General features: G+C 43.8%; 1 protein-coding gene across 5 annotated transcripts in view; it reads right to left on the bottom strand.

Moving 5' to 3' along the window:
* Nucleotides 1–259: 259 nt before the first annotated feature.
* The window catches only part of cica (capicua transcriptional repressor a), a 51,358-nt gene continuing 36,643 nt past the window's right edge, over nt 260–14,974 (bottom strand). For 2 of the 5 annotated variants that reach the window (XM_085446864.1, XM_085446865.1), the window contains exons 10-21: nt 14,601–14,733; nt 12,670–12,752; nt 11,536–12,367; nt 10,992–11,128; nt 9,793–9,953; nt 8,317–8,560; nt 6,840–7,128; nt 6,510–6,676; nt 5,496–5,641; nt 4,602–4,753; nt 4,108–4,452; nt 260–3,436 (exon numbers count right to left, since the gene is read on the bottom strand). In XM_085446864.1, coding sequence (XP_085302990.1) covers nt 3,174–3,436; nt 4,108–4,452; nt 4,602–4,753; nt 5,496–5,641; nt 6,510–6,676; nt 6,840–7,128; nt 8,317–8,560; nt 9,793–9,953; nt 10,992–11,128; nt 11,536–12,367; nt 12,670–12,752; nt 14,601–14,733 — 2,952 coding nt within the window. In that variant the 3' untranslated portion in view covers nt 260–3,173. The remainder of the gene's footprint in view (nt 3,437–4,107; nt 4,453–4,601; nt 4,754–5,495; nt 5,642–6,509; nt 6,677–6,839; nt 7,129–8,316; nt 8,561–9,792; nt 9,954–10,991; nt 11,129–11,535; nt 12,368–12,669; nt 12,753–14,600; nt 14,734–14,974) is intronic. The other 3 variants (XM_085446867.1, XM_085446868.1, XM_085446866.1) reach the window with 3 other exon arrangements.

Raw genomic sequence — 14,974 nt, 5'->3', positions numbered from 1 at the left:
TTAACCCAGCTTCTCGCCCAATATGACCTGAATCTCAAAGGCTGCTCTAATCCAATAAGCACTTTCAACACTGATATGCTCGATAAAGGCCAGCTGGAGAAGCACACACTGTATGTTCCAGGGATTTTGGGATTTTGCTGCCATTATGATTTTTGCAGAGATTCATCTCCCACCGACACAGATTCACAAATAAGACACACGACATTATAAAAGACTCAAGAAATGCAGGGACATGAAATAAATGCAAGCACATAAGAGGTTGTGTTAGAACTTTAATATTTTCAATATTTAGTCTTTTTTTGTTGTTTAGAAATATTGCACATGGTCAACATGCCTGCTTATGAGATAACACTCACATCGCTCATCCTAAAATTTCCTTCTCCAAAGTAAGGACAGTTTATTTTTAAGCACAATCATACAGTGTACACGCATACGTGTGTGTATGCACATATGTCTGTGTGGGTGTGTGCACGCGTGCATGTGATTGCACATGCATGCAGACAGACACTTTACAGCCCTAACCCCGAAGTAATGTGAATTGATAGTCTTCTTCTTACCTGTGTGTATTTATATATATATATATAGATATATCTACATATCTATATATATAGATATATATATATATTTCACATATATCCTGAATCAACTGGGTTTGATAACAGTCAAGATGGCAGACAAAATAGTCATGGTGACTATAAAAATACTGTCTCTAGAGTAGAATATAGAATGTAGATACAATGAAAAATATACTATTGATAATGTTGCTGTGTGGTGAAAGAACGAGAGGTTGGTCGTGATAACACGCTACCTGCATGTGCCAAAACATACACACAACACCCAAACACAGACCTAAATGCACATATATGGAAATACCGGTATATATATTTGTTTTTCACACATCCAACTGTATACAGAGAAATTATAGAGATACCCATAATAATAATAACTACCCCCACTCTTCACTCGAGAAGCAAAGAGCCAAAAAGTGCTATTTAAAAATTGTCTTTGACTTTTAGTAAGTTATACTTTCTATCGCTTCAACAAGAACAATAATTGCGTGATTCTTTTTTGTTTTCTTTTATACCATATTTATAGACAACAGCTCATCCCTCTCACTGTCTGACTGGGTTTAATATCTATGGCACAGAGCCTTGCCCCGAAAAAAAAAAAAAAAATAACCCACCCATTTAAAAAAAAAAAAGTCCTATTGCACCATTTGATGGGAAAGGATAAAGTGTCGAGAAGAGAGGGACAAGGGGAGGGCTCCGGAGACTGCCCTCCAGTGCTGGTCTAGGATCCGCTTTCCCTGAACTAACCCTAACCAGAACCATCCTGAGCTACATAGCGCTTGACCCGGGACCAGTGCTTAAGGGCACTTTCAGACAACACTTGAGGGTCGGAGGGAGGAGAGCAGTAAAGGGGGGAGAAGGAGAGAGAGAGGGCTGAGGAGGAAAGCAGGGAAGGAGGAAAAGGGTGATTGATAACATAAGGAACAAGTTATTATTTTTTAACTACTAAAACAATCTCTAAAAACAATACTTTCCTGATTTAACTTGTGGCGGCCCCCAGACGGAGAGGGCCGCACAAATTGTGCAAACACCTGATTTCAACGTTTTACAAAACGACAAACGCCCCTGCTCCCCCGCTTCTGTGTCTGGTGAGAAATCGTAGAGGGAGGGGAGGGAGGGGAGAGACGGGGCACACGCTGATTTTTGTCCCCTTATTTGTCCAGAGTTTTGTTGTTGTTGTTGTTATTATTTTTTTATGCTGGAGAAGAAACACAATAGAGCCACGAGAGAGAAAAACAGGCCACGTTAAAACTGGTTATTTCCACGATAATGAGAGAAAGCAACATCATATCCATGGGGGGAGGGAGGGGGGAGATTCAGAGAAGTTTGGTTCTCGTCATGTTGTCCGTATTCACCGCTATCACGTCTTCCCATCGTTGGAATATGAATCTTGCATCCAGTTTTTCCTTCTCCCGCCCTTTTTCTCCGTGCTCTGTTGGGAGCTGGTCGGTGTCGAGTTTAACGTTGATTCTTCAAAGCCTCACAACCTAAAAGTCTCTTTACATAATCTCTTTATGGTGCCTGTTCGCACAGGTTTTGGGGGTCATGACCCCCGGCAGACATACAGACATATAGATCATCAGCTCCCGCCAGTAATGACTCGAGTCTTTCATAATGGCAATAAACTGAAGGTGCAAAGATTGGTCACACTACATCACGACTCCTGCCCTCTTGTTTTTATTTGTTTGTTTTGTTTTTCTTTTCAGGAGCGAATAAAATTTCATGCTTTCAGTTTCTCTTCTCACTACAATCACTAAAAACTGTGCAGGCCGATGGCTTGGTCAGACCAAGGGGCGGGGTTGGTGGTGGTGTTTGACTGTGTTTGTGTACTCACGCTGTACGGACGCGTGTTTGTGTGTGTGTACTGTGTATGTGTGTGTGCTGTCTGTCTTGCAGCATCGAGGGGCTGTGAAATATCAGTGGAGGTCGTTGGGGTTGTGTTTTTATGTCCTGACCACTGTGCTGAGGAGTGGGAGGACGAGAAAGAGGTCAAGTCAATGGCATCTGAGGGCTGGCTGGCTGGCAACAGCAAACTGCATCTGCACAATAAGTGACAAAGTGCCTTTGTGTGTCGTGGTCCTTGGTAGCAACTCCTGGGGGCTGCCAACCAAGAGTAACAGTCTGATTGTTAAGCGTGTATGCGTGTTTCTGTGGGATCATGTGCATGCTGGAGATTACATATGCACCAGGGCTGGTGTGTGTGTCTGTACGCATGTGTGTGTTTGCCAGAGAGATAGAGTTTGTGTGTCAAACTACAAACTACTGTACAAATGTGCTGAGAGCAGACCCGGGCAAAAGGGTTAACTAAAGACATTCTGGATACTTGGAAAATAAACAGCGAAAACAATACAAGAAGCACTTGACTCATCGTGACTTGCATGTGATTTGACCATATTTGAGGCTTTTTGATTTTTTTTTTTTAAAGGTCTGATTAGATGATCCAAGCGCGCCTTGAGTAGTTTGAATTATTTGTGACCACATTCCACATTTCTGCCCAGGTCTGATGGAGATTAGCGCCAGTAGATAGGACCTCACTGGTTAACGCACTCCTCTCTCTCCCTCTTTGTCTTTCCTCCATTCTTCTGCTCCGTCGCCCTCTCCAGCTTACGATCCTTCGCTTTTCGGCTCCTCGGGGCTCCGCCCTTTGTCTCCCTGCTGCTCCACCCCTGCATCCTCCCGGGTTGATTGATTAAAAGAGGAGCTGTGGGAAGAGGCGGGGCTGGCTTCGGCCAACGCTCCGGGCTCGAGGGCTCCTGGCGTGGCCGTCTGCATGATCTTTTGACGGACTTCGCGGATTTTCAGCTGCAGGCACACCTTGTTGGGAAACGTGTCTGAGTAGCGCGCCTGGAAGGCAGCTGTGGCCTGAGCTGGAGAGAGGAGAGTGAGAAGGAAATTATGTTTATGTCATTTGTGCACTTTGAAAGCCCCTCGATTCTCTTCGTCACAGACTGCTGCTTTTCTCACTCATCATTGTATCTTTTATAAAAAAGTGGGAAGGTCTACCTCCGCACCCTTGTTGTGACGTTTAAATAGCATACCAAAGTCCATTCACAGGACATTTTAACATTAGGTAGACCTCTGATAGACACATTAAAATGCTCTGCTGCCTGCGAATGGGACGAGCTAAGAAATAAGAAAATGTATGAAGCTACATTTTCTTATTTCATTACAGCGTTTTAAAGGATTATATTTATTTGGACTGTAATTTATCTGATTATTCTGAAGTCTGGTGTATTTCTTTGTATTAAGTGTCTGTACTGTGTTGTCTGTGTTTTTGTAAACATCTTTCTTGAAAAAATAGCGATGGAAACTCCCACTTAAATAAATAATTAAATAATAATTTGAAAAATGCAAATTCTTCTTTCCTTGCTTCAGTCTGACAGTGATTTTGCTTTTTAAGTTGTTGGTGGAAGCACACAGCCGTGACGTATTTTCATCATTACTGCTTTTGTTATTAACAGGTTTGCACTACATAATGATTCTAGCTTTAGTTTGTTGCTTCTCCTGTGACGTCATGTCTTATCTACTGTTAGCTTACCTGAGGGGAAGAAGCCATGGTCATGAAACAGCTGCATGACGAGGGCCCGACGCTGATCCAGTGTTCTGCGCAGAGACGAGTACGAAACCCTGTCCAATTCTCCCGGGGGAACCTCGCCTTCTGGACCTGGTTTCACAGAAAGGTCCATCAGACCAGCGTCAGGCCATCTCGGCATCTCTCGATAGGTTGTAGGTGCCGTACACGTCATACCTGCTCTGTCGAAGGTAAATATGTCTCCCTCACACTTGGCGGCGCTCTTGGGGGTGTTGGGCTCTGAGCTGCAGCTGGACAGGCGACGAGTCTTTCTCCTCGGGGAGCTCGGGTCTTCCCCAGTCAGCTCAAGGTCTGGAGGGAGACGGACGCGTGAGGAATAATGAAAGGCAAGCAAAGGAAAAGAGGAAGAACAGAGACTTTGAATGTGGAGATTTTGTTCCACAGGATATCAGTTGTTCAGATCTAAAGTTTGGAGTCATCTCTGAATTTCTGACTCGTACCCGTGGAGTTGCGTCTCTTCTTGCGGTAGCTGGTCAGGATTGCTCTCGGTGAGGTGGCCAGACTCTGCAGAGTGGGCGAGGGAAGGACCTCCTCTGGGTTAAACTCTGGCAGCTCAGCAAAGCGTTCCTCAAAGTACGTCTCCGAGAGGAGCCTGCACACACAAACACAGTCCAGTTGTGCGGTGGTTCAAGTATCAAGGGACGACTTCTGAATGTATTCGCATTCCTTAAGGCCGAGTTCTGCCGTGACTTTCTCGCCTCTGCGGCTTCCATGCTACTTTCCTACCATCTAAATAAAGAACATCAAGAGTAAGCACTCTGCCCACTCACATTCAGTAAACAGAGTTTCCACCATAATCTTAGAAAGTTGGAGGTTTGGCCGTGCACTAAAAACAGACCTGGATGCCACTACGCTTTAAAACAAGTGCTCATTAATAAAGTCAACAAATGGAGTCCTGTCCAGGGTGCTGCTAGTTTCCCTTCAAGCTGCCAAAATTACATAAGATTCATTCCTGTTGTATGCGCTCTCTCAGCTTGAAAATATGTAAACTGTTAAAATGAAAGGAAGTCTTTTTATTTTTTTTATTTTTACCAAGACCAGAAAGCCAGAAAGAGCTGGCAGACTTGGCTTATTTTTCTCTGATTTGGCAACGATTCTATGAAACTTCAGTCTGACCACGGCGAGACCAGATCTGGACTTTAATAAAAGCTTTTCTTGCAGCCAGAGATGGAATCTGGCTTCATTAAAATGCATACTTACCTGTTTCACATCAGTTTATACAGTCCGCATCTGAGGTTGCTTAAACCAACAAACCCACACAGTTGTAGAAAATATAAGAAGCAACGTTAGAATCTCAGGAGTCCTCTGACATAAAGGTTTATCAGCCCACTTACTTGTCATGAGAGTCAGGCGTCTTTTTGAGTGGCGGGGGCCGAAACTTGGTCTTCTTTGAGGAAGAGGGAGGATCTCTTTCTACAGGTGGAGGAGGAGGGGGGTCCAAACCTGAGGGTAGTGGTGGAGGTGGGGAACGAGGTCCAGCCTGGGAACAGAGTGAGAGGTTTTCATCTGTTAAAGGTTGCACTGTTTGTGTGGTTGTTTCTGAGGACATGAGGAGCTTTTTAAACTCTCCTGTGAACGCAGAATGATTTTGGCCAATAATTGTAATAATTGTAATAACTTAAGGTTTAAAGTTCAAAGAACTTTAAACGTAACTCGAATAAAAAAATAAAAAGGTTTGATGTGTGGATGCCTTGTGTGGGCAAGCAGAGGTCTCTGTTGGCTCACACCTCCACTGCAGGATGTCTGTGGTGGAGGACGGGGGGCAGGATGACAGAGGAGAGCTGCTGGAATTAGACTGCATGACGGACACTTGATGCAATTCAGAGACAAAAGCAGCTGCAACAGTTTTGATTCTCTCTCAGGCTCAAATGTCGAAACATTTTACTTCCTCTAAGTGAATGACTTACAGACACTCCCAATGCACACTGAAGGGCGAGCCAAAATCTCAAGGCGCATCTGTCTATATGTTGTTTGAAATATCACCAGTCCTCCTTTTAATTTTATAGTGGTAGATGAAGGCAGCATCTGGAGCTGGCATGACCTTTCAGGACGGGGAACTCGGTTCGTGGGAGAAAAGTGAAATGTAAAAAATGATCACTTTATCTCGACTACCATGATTTGATCTGTGGTTGTTCAAAAATCTCTTAATTGTATTTCAAAATTGTGATTTGTTGTGAAAACCTCCAAAATCACTTCACACAAGTTCTGAAAAAGAATCTGTATCGTTCACAGATATTTTTTGATTTGATTCTGATTCACTCGGAGAAACATATGGTAAACAGATAAAAACTTCAGATATAAAAAGTATTATTATAGTATGAGTGAAGGCCCCATGCGGCTTTGTTCACCTCTTTGCTGCTGTTGCCCGTGCTGAGCTCCTCTCTCTCCGTCTCTCTGCCTCGCTTCTTTTCACAGCTCTCTCGCTCGTCGTCCATCTCACTTTGTCTCTCTCTCTCATATCCATCCCTCAAATTTTCTTCTTTGATGCGCAAAGTGGTGTCCTCCTCTTTTTTCACTAAAACACAAAATAGATCATTTTTACCAAATTACTTATCCAGTTAAAAAACTTGCACATTGCTGTAATTTTCCTTTAGAAGTGGACGTCTGATGAAGCCCACACTACACTATAAGATAAGTACAAATAAATCCACCAGTGTTCTAAATCAGTGGACCGTTACCTGCGATGATGCTGCTTGTACAGGTGCCCATCGAGGAGCTGGTGACACAGCTCGACAACCCCTGAGCGTCACTCTGAGCATCCAGCTGGCTCTCGTGCTTCACCTCCACCTCTGTTCCCATGCCAGGGTGAGGGGTCGCCACCGCTGAACCCTGCAGCCCTACAGCGAGCGGAGAGGGAGGGTTCGCCACGTCCTGAGCTGGAGCCGCCCCTGCAGGCGGCACAGGCGTCACTGAGACCACACCAGTGGGCAGAGCAACGGGTGGTGCAGGGTAGATGGCAGTTAGTACCTGAAGAAGGAAACAGGAAACCAGGCATGTCAGCGGGTGAAATAGACTGAAGTGAACAACAACAGTGTTTGAAAAGACACTCCACCCGATGCTGCCAAAAACAGGTCTGACCCCTCCCTGCACCGGGTCCTTGCTGGCGTCCCGTGAACTCCTGGACAATGGCAACGATACTTTTGGGATCTGTATGTCCAGCTTGTTTTGATGCTTGATCGGGAAGATTTTGTGGACTGTGCCAGAACACGAGGTTTCCCAGAAGACCATCACATTGTAACCAGATGATCTAATTCACTTCACCTGTCAGTGGGCTTAGTGTTGAGGCTGATTACTGTGTGTTTGTTTTGTTTTGTGCTCGGATGACGTTTAACTATTTCATATTCCACTGGCGAGTGAGGAAAACTAGTCTGTAGTGTGTGTTTTAAAAAGAAAAACCAAAAGATAGCAGTGACTTTGACGGCAACACAAAGTGGTATAAGTAAGCTACAGCCTCGAGTTACAGAAGTACTTTTTTTTATTAGCATTTTAATAAAATAAATTAGTAATTACTTAAGTTGGGTTAATATAGTTATTTTTACTTTATTTCTGTGTTGCTTGACAGATGGCAGCAGGTTGGACAGTTTCTTTTTTTGGTTCACTGATCCCAGTGATGTTGTGATGTTTTCGGTGGGTTTATTCACCCGCTGAGCCTTTTGATCTTTGGAAATCCACATCTCATACTGGTTTGTGATGTTTCCAGTTAGAATAAGGCCTCTCTTTCTCTAAAATTAACAGCCACGTCCAAATATGGGATTAATGATTGTGGTGACTTAGACTTTGCCGAGAGAGATGGTGGGAATTCATCCAAAACAGGGGCTACAAAGCCTACAGTGTGCATCTTGTTCTCTGTGCACCACACTGAGTAATTATTGATTTTCCTCTCTAATATGAATTCTAATGCATTCAATGATGGCGACATGTTTGAGAATGCAGTCATGGATGTAGAGTACAAACAGGAGGGCGTTACCACCCTGAACTCCTTCAGCAGGTGAGACAGTCACTTTGAACTGTCTGGGGTCTGTTTTAGAAGAAGTCTGGTACTTAAACATGTACATGAAGACTGATTTTGTAATTGTTTTCACATCTTTATCATTACTTTCTCTCTCACACCTCTACACTGTAGTGATATTTGATACTGTGCAAATCTCTTTTTACCTGACGACCGGTGGTGCCCGCTGTCTGTCCCGGAGAGCTCTGTGATTGACAGCTTAGAGGCTGAGCTGGGGCGAGTAGCGGAGGCTGACCAACGACTGGCTGAACCAGGGTTTGTGGAGCTGGGGCGATGGCGGTGAAGCCCAGGGTTGCCAGAGAAGACTGGAGATATGCAGGACCAGGGGGTTGTGGACCCTGCTGGTGCGTTGCCGTGGTGACACCTGGACCTGACTGAACATACGTGATCCTGGACGAGAAAAAAGCCATATCAGTAGTGACCAGAAAAAATATATAAAATAATAATAAAATGATTAGTGTACGTAAAAGACGGTCGTAGCCACCGCCATCATGGTCCTAATTTGTCGGTTTTGTGTTTTCTAGTTCCTTCTGCGTTATCTGACTTTGACTTCATGTTTGCCAGTGAGTAATCGGCCTATTTTACTCTGAAAGTTAGGTTAGTCGTGTGTTTTAATGCAATCTAGTCATGTGTTTTAATGCAATCTAACTTCCTGCCTTTGTTACTTTTCCCTCCTTTCCTGATTGTCTGACTTGCCTTTCTTAACTGCTTTCACCTTTGCTTTGCTACCCAGTCAGCCCTCTGTGTATATTTAACGTGTCTGTTTTTTGTCAGACTGTGTTCATGCCCTCTTATCCTGCCTTTCCCATGCTGTTTTCTAGCCCTGTTATTGTTTTACAAGACAAGCGAGTGGAGAGCTAAGTAACTGAATAGACAGTTGCATCCATGAACTGTATGGTTGCAATGCACAGACACATATCTGCTAACAGACTAACAGCATACTAGAATTTAACTCACCAAAGCTAACTCACACAGTCTGTTAGTATAATTAATTGCACAGCAAACCATGTGATGTGTTGCATAAATGCACTAAAATTCTCCAGAAGGCTCTAAAATTGGATCAGTTAGCTGCTTGCTGTCTCATTAGTTGTATCGTTAGTTGTGTAGTTACATAACTTAAGACGCTAACAGTACTTAAAACGTAAGTCAAAATTCATCCCCTGTACAGTCTGTATGAAGAAAATATTTATTTGCAGCTGGATCAGATAACTATTGGGTTTGTTTTAATAAATATGGTTTAAATGTTGGGTGTAAATTTGTTTACTGTCTATAAAATACTCAGTCATGATTCCAGCTTTAAAGAAACTTTCAGAAACTTCTCCGTATGTAGCAGTTCTCTTTTGCAAAGTGTAAGGCTTTTTATAGTTGGTGTCATAGTTCACATGGCTGCAAGGGATAATGGAGAATTAAATCGTGCTCAAAGTGTTGACTTTCTTTATCTGCATTTGCAGCACATTAAGCGATGGCATGACCCAGCCAAAATCAATATCTGACAGCATCTTTTAAAGTTGTTGAACTCCAGTGTCTCTGAGTCCTTTCTGACCAGCTCACTCATTAGTCCAGTAAAGTTTAGTCAGGGCACGTTTTGCTTGTCTTTCAGGTGTTAGGCCTGTGTTACTGACCTGGTGGGTGGAGAGGTCAGGAGAACGGTCTGTGGGGGCGCAGCACCGGGAGTCATCACCGTTGCCATGGAAACAGGATAGGGGCTCCCAGGATGTACTGTTGCTGCACCGCTAGGGTGGACGTTGGTCTGCACAACAGGCATGGAAGCGATCTGGATGATCTGGAGTGGGGGAATCAGAAAAACACCATTAATTCCTCACCAGGTTTCAGTTTTTTAGAGAACAGGTTTCATATTTTATCATCTCTCTGTCATGTATCCAGTATTTAAAAGCTATAAACATACAATGTATTTTCATGGTTGTGAGAAATCAAAAGAATTAAAGCCGGGTTTCTGAGCCTATAACAACATCTCAAGCAGACCTTTGAGCTCGAAAAACAAAGAAAGCAATGGCGTACATGTAATTCGCCCTCAGTTCAGGTCACGGTGTGAAAGCAAATTACTAAACTTTTCTGTTCTTGTGAGAAAGTTTAATTCCTTCCTAAGAATTAGAAACAAAGCCACAAATGTGACAGCCCCTCTCACTAATGTTAACGACCATCATCTAATTAAAAAGCTTACAGAGATCTGTCAAAAGACTTGATATCTTTATATGGTCATCACAGAGATAAAATAGCTTCTTTCAGACGGTGCATGAACTGACTCAGTATAAGATAAGAGTTGTCTTGTAAATAAAGTCCAAGAAAGAAACATGGAGATGGAAATCAGCATAATAGGTCCCCTGATTAACGATACAAATCGGATGTCCTTGAGCACTGAAAGAGATATTATAAAAAGGAGACATGGCATTCAAATTATTCTGATTTGAAAAATACCCTAAGTCTGCAACACAAAGAGGGCTGAAGTAAGAGGTAGAAGTTTCACTTTCAGAGGAAAGAAAGCTTTTTAAAACCTCATTTTGTAGCAAATTTAGCACTCTGACATCAGATTTGACTGATGATTCTACACGTGGAGTTTTTATGATCTTTTAATTTAAATAACGCTCAACACAACTTCACAAATAAGAGTAAAAGGCTGCTTGTAATGTGTGAATCTAATTTTCTTACTCAAAAAGAAAATTTTGCTCCAAATCAGATGAGTAAAACACGCGTGGACGTCCTCGTGTCATCTGCTTTGTTGTCGCCTCACTCGGGTTTTAACGTCGCTGCTGCTCCGAGCCACCGGGCTGGCAGGTATTTATCTCTGACACCGTGTTCTTACCTTGTTTCCTGTCGCAGGGCCGTTCTGCACGGGAAGAGGCGGAGCCACCAGGGAAGGATGAGGAGGAGTAGACCCGGTTCTCACTGTTGCCATGGGAACCAACATCTTGCTCTGCAAGACTGGCGACTGGGTTTGGACTGATTAGTGAGAAGCAGGGAGAGAGAGAGAGAGAATTAAATCACTCAGCGTGAGGAACAGATGAATCGAGTCAAAAGAGGGGAGGTGAAGACATCAGAGGAGCGGCGGTGGGTGGAGACACGCTGAGACGGAGGGAACATTTCAGCTACAGATGCTAGTGAAATTCCTTGCTGATAACAAGGTGGAATGACGTCCTGTTGCTTCTTATGAACAGAGAGTGATTAGGACGTGGGCGGGTGGCGGGCACTCATAACTCATGTCAATCATGTATCTCCCGTTTATGTAAGCCAATCAAATCTACTGTAGTGAAGGGAAGAGCAGCAGAAAGAAAAATCAAAGAAAGACATTTTTACTTTTTTTTGCCATTTTTTTTTCTCTCTCAGCCAATCGTTGCTCTCTGTCTCACCTCTAGTCCCGGGGCTGACTCTGATTCCCGCCCCCGAGTGCACGCCATTGGCCAGGGCGGCATTTGCGGGCAGGGAGAGGATTTGCTGGTGAGTGAGTTGAGGGGAGGAGGGGCTCTCGGTGGGCAGGATGTACTGCGCCTGTCCCGGGGTCGTGGGGCAGGCGGGAGGTGTGAGAGAAGAGGTGGTGGCAGCAGTGGGGTGGAGCTGGAGGACAGGTAGGGGGCTTTGGATGTGTAGGGAGAGGAGCTCCACTGCTTGAGCGGGTCCCAGACCTAGGCTAGTGAGCAGGCTGCTGCCTCCTACAGGGGTTACACTGACTGGACCAGGGGAGGAGGACGACAGGTACCCACCCCCTGCTGTGATCGGCAGCTGCTGAGCACCTCCACCCCCAATCAGGAGAGTGGCCTTCTTGTCCTGTGGCAGGGTGCTGAGGGTGATGGCTCCTTCCACCGGCTTGCTGGCGATGGGGATGGGCGTGCTGGCGATGGGGCGCACAACGTTAGTCACCATCGTGGGGGCCATGCGGACGCCGACCGGGGTCAAACTCTGCTGGGCCAGCGGTGGAGGAGGCTGGGCGATGAAGAGAGAGGAGACACCCTGCCCACCTCCTCCATTTCCTTCTCCTCCACCCGCTGCCGCTTGCTCTGTCTTTAGGGCTCCCTCGCTCTCATCCTCTCCTCCATCTGCGCCTCTCTTTCTCTTCTTCTCTGACCCGTCTTCAGGACCTCCTCCGTTACCGCCACCGTTCCCTTTAGCCGAGGAGGAGTCGGAGTGAATGATGGAGGGAGAGGAGGAGGGGAGAGAGGAGCGAGCCACAGGCTGGAAGCCATGCTGGAGGGAAGAGAGAAGCACAGAGATCAAAGGGGGAAAGTTAATATGTGAAGTTCTTCTCAACTTACAGTAACTTTGAAAAGTCTGTGGGTTTTTAATGCTCGATGGGAATAAAGAAATGCAGAAAAAGCCTTAAAATAAAGCACCAACAATATGATGCTAATTTAACGCTGATGACTCAGAATCACTTTCGATCAAACAGAAAGAGCTTTGTGCTAAATTTCAAACTTTACAGACTCCAAGAACAAGTCAAATAAGACAAACACATGTTGAATGAACATCTCTTTAAACCCTGCACGTACCTGTCCATCTGGTTCATCCTCATCGCTGTCTGTCACCCTCTCTTTACACTTGAGGTCGATGGAGCCTTCAGGACATGAATCTTCTGAGGGTGAAATATCACACAACCCCTTTTATTATTAGAATAATTATTCTTTATTCACCTACAAAACATTTTAGCCTTATCAATTTCATTGATCTCTTTCTTATTTACTCTCTTCAAAAAATATCGGCACAAGTGCACAAAACGCACACAGCACACTTCAAACCTTTCATGGGTTTAGATTTTGTTTGGATGTTTGCGAGTGGTGGACACATTGAGAAGTCTCATGTGTGAGAGCATCCAGCGCTTTAAGGCTTTTTCATGAATTTTTGGCTGAAATGTCTTTATTACAGTTCATAACAGTTAAAAATAGAACAGAGGCTCTGAGGATTTCTGATTTCTTTATTCCTGTTTTATTTCACATACACCTGCTGAATCCACACACGCAGGCACGATTCACTACTCTGCCCTCCTTTGGGTCTTTTGTTAATTGTGCTTATGTCCCGTATTCACCTCAGTGATGAATGAATTCTTTCTATTCTAAGTCAGGTCTTTTTTCCTTTTCCTTTCCTTTATGTTCCCTGTTTCGATTTAACTGATACTCTTTCTTCTATTTCAAAGTGTGTCATATTTCCTTGTCTTTGTCTCCTGTTTTGTCCATGTGTCAATCTCCTTCTTTCTTCTTATTTCCTGTTTTATTTTGGTGATGACGTTCTCTTTGCCTATTGTTCCTTTGTGATTGCTGCCCCGCCCTCATTAGTTTCATCTGTATTCAGTTGTGTCCACTCAGTCCTGTGTATATACCCACTGTATTCTTGTCTCTCCACTCTCAGCTTTCAGTTTTTCTCAGTATTATCCACACACTGTAAAAAAGATGGCGGTAACGTCACTTCAGAAGTGAAGCTTCAACCCTGCATTCTTTCTAATGACCAGCAGGGGGTGATGCCTCTGGTTCCAGTTATATAGACGTCCATGTGAAAACGGCCTTTGCTGTAAACCCTTTCATTCCCACACTCGTCACACCAAAACGGTGGGATTTCACCAACCAGTGGGTGACATCATGGTGGCTACATCCATTTTTTAATGCTATTTATGGTTTTTCCTTCTATGTGTCTGCTTTAGATTTCTGCTTTTATTGTGAAATACTGGACCTAACTGGACTCTTCTAAGTATTTATCAGCCATTTAAACCTTGCCTTTTGTTTATTAATCTTGCCTCAGTTTCCTGCATTTGCATGCTCTCTCCTGCAGATCCTTAATACCATGTGTTTGTGTGCGTGACAGGGATATTTACTTGTGTCACAAAAGATCTAGTAGCTGCGTGAGCTCACAGAGGAAGATTAATGATGAAGAAAGAGACCTGCCCTGTCAGAGGCATTGTTATACTTATGAGTCACGTCATTATTATTATTTTTTTAACAACAAAAGTCTTCAGCTTCCTACTGGGCGTAGTGAAACAATAGTAGTGAACAAATTTCCCACGTGTGGGACTAATAAAGGTTATCTTATCTTATCTTATCTTATCTTATCTTATCTTAACACACATGTTTATAATAGTGAAAAGGAAGTATCCTGTAGGTTGACTGGAAAATCTACACCTATGACTATGAATTGATTTCTTCTGTAGAGCAAATGAGACAAAGGTTGTTAAGGCTGCCTGCAGACTTTCACAGCTACACTGGGAATTATGTGCTGTTGTGGTCGTGATATTTTAAGACTAGCAATTAGCAGCTGAAGTGTTATGGCTGCATGACAGAGACACTTTTTTTTTTCAAGCATTAGGTATTTGCTGACAGAGTCACACTGAGTAAGAAAACAGAAGTTTACTGGCCATCATGGGAACTGAAACTATTACTCTCTGGTTATGAAACTGTAACCTCACTAAAATCACTCTGCAGATAATCTCACTCACCCATGACATCATCGTCTCCCTCTTCCTCACAGATGACCATGCGTTCCTCATCGCTAGTCACGTCCTCGCTGGCCCCACCCTGGTACAGCGACTGAGGCGGTGGACGGCCGCGAAACAAACTTGTGCCGTCCTCCTGAAAGTGGAGAAAGAAAGACGGCACATGAAGTGATTTCTCTAAAATATATCACCGACACTGAATGACACCAGCCAACATTTATGTCCAAAATATGGGAGATTTATTTTTTTTAGGACGACAAGAGTATTTTATAGTGATTGTGACACAGAGTGCCACTAAAGTTACTGAATGTTTAAATAAAGTTTGCCCTGAAAAATGTAAAATAAATCATTTTTAAGCTACGTCCTGCAGTATAACC

Source organism: Copadichromis virginalis, linkage group LG22 (assembly GCF_057382275.1).
Source record: "Copadichromis virginalis isolate Kocher_CV1m ecotype Utaka linkage group LG22, C_Virginalis_male_GT1.1, whole genome shotgun sequence".
Classification (NCBI taxonomy): domain Eukaryota; kingdom Metazoa; phylum Chordata; class Actinopteri; order Cichliformes; family Cichlidae; genus Copadichromis; species Copadichromis virginalis.
The sequence above is the reverse complement of the archived record's forward strand: the minus strand, read 5'-3'. Positions and strand labels throughout refer to the sequence as shown.